General features: G+C 33.9%; 1 protein-coding gene across 2 annotated transcripts in view; it reads left to right on the forward strand.

Annotated features, from left to right (window-relative positions):
* LOC109839677 (CDPK-related kinase 3-like) overlaps nt 1-1,697 on the forward strand; it is a 98,973-nt gene that overhangs the window by 1,556 nt on the left and 95,720 nt on the right. For both annotated transcript variants that reach the window (XM_020408195.1, XM_020408194.1), the window contains exons 3-5: nt 144-185; nt 273-381; nt 538-616. In XM_020408195.1, coding sequence (XP_020263784.1) covers nt 144-185; nt 273-381; nt 538-616 — 230 coding nt within the window. The remainder of the gene's footprint in view (nt 1-143; nt 186-272; nt 382-537; nt 617-1,697) is intronic.

Below are 1,697 nucleotides of genomic sequence, written 5' to 3' on the forward strand. Positions count from 1 at the left end.
CATTTAAGCTGTTTTACAACACTCAGTTTTGATCACATTACTTACTGTAATCTGGCTTAGGCAACTTGCAATAGGATATTCATTTAAAGACTTCCAAATGTCAGAAACTTTCTACATCTTGTCTTACTTTTTCCTTTTTTCAGATTGTGTGAAGGTGGAGAATTACTAGATAGAATATTATCCAGGTATTGCAAACTTCTGGATTCTAAGCACCATTCATCAAGTTCTTTTACTGAGATGTTAAATAATTATATCTGTTTTCTTTGTTAAAGAGGTGGAAGGTACAAGGAAGGTGATGCAAAAGTAATTATTGTGCAAATACTGAGTGTTGTAGCCTTTTGTCACCTTCAAGGTGTTATACATCGTGATTTAAAACCAGAGGTGTGCTTCTGGACTACATTTTGTTATATGTTTTTATGTTTTTCCTTCATGTTACTGCTTCTAGTATATTTGGTAGACCCCCTCACCCCCTTCTCGCTTAAAAGTATTATTATCTATCTTTGCTGCTGATATTCCATGCCTTAAAAATTTCAACAGAATTTTCTCTTTACCACCAAAGATGAAAATGCTCCAATGAAGATTATTGATTTCGGCCTTTCTGATTTTATCAGACCAGGTAACTGTTTACTGATTTTCAATTCGCTATCTTGCTACTCTGTTTAGAAATTTCTTACTCTTCTTCCTTTAGGTCATCAAATCCAGCAATTGATTGTAACTATTGTTACTTTGTTTATGAGCTTTGTCAAATTTATTGTTCTTTTTGAGAAATCTGGATTGTTCTGACCAGAACATTTTTTTTCTTTTTTTGCTTTTATCTTCTTCTATACTATATCGACATGTTGACTTTTGACCCTTCAGTTCTTGGGAGTCTAAGGCTCAGGTGTGACGCTCCTGGTTTCACACATGGCTACAGTCTAAGGTGAACCCAAAGATGTCAAACCTGTCATGCACTCTCCACTGTGCATAAACATGTTTCACTGTCACAATTATTATCACTCTAGTAGAAACAAAGTATATAATAGTGAGGGTACAAGCAGATACAACAAAGATGAAAATATACGGAACACAATGTAGATAAAAGACATCCAACACTATCAATATGTTCCATCAGAAAAAATATCTGATAAACTGGAATAAGAACATCGAATTTATAATACATAAGAGTCAATTGAAAAGTACATAGGTGCTCAGCCTCCAAAATGAAACACATCTAAAAGAGTTAAAACAAAATATAATAGACTGCTGTGGAGCACTAACTAACTATCTAAATATGACGGAAATCTTTAGTCAGTCCCCGTCAACCTGCGGTTTTTCGAACCCCTGACTCGCTGCCTGAAAAAGATAAAAACAACGAGTGTCAAAGCGCTAGCGAGAATATCTTCACCGTCCCCCGGGGGAATGAGTTAGGTGTATATAAAAAATATACAAATTGTAACATATATAAATATATAAATCATATATCCTGAACTAAGAGGAGTTAAGATTTAGAAATCCACAACACGAGATGAGTTCATTGAGCGAAATAATCCAAACAAAAAACCCTCATATATATACCATGTATCTCAAATTATGGATCGCTAAATATCAACTCAAAATCCTATAAATAATTAGTCAACAAAAAAATACGCCATTGTTTGTTGGAAAAATTGTAAAGAAGAGAATAAAGAAAATGTGACTTTGATTCCTTTGATCTCGGT

This window comes from Asparagus officinalis, chromosome 4 (genome assembly GCF_001876935.1).
Source record: "Asparagus officinalis chromosome 4, Aspof.V1, whole genome shotgun sequence".
NCBI classification, from domain to species: domain Eukaryota; kingdom Viridiplantae; phylum Streptophyta; class Magnoliopsida; order Asparagales; family Asparagaceae; genus Asparagus; species Asparagus officinalis.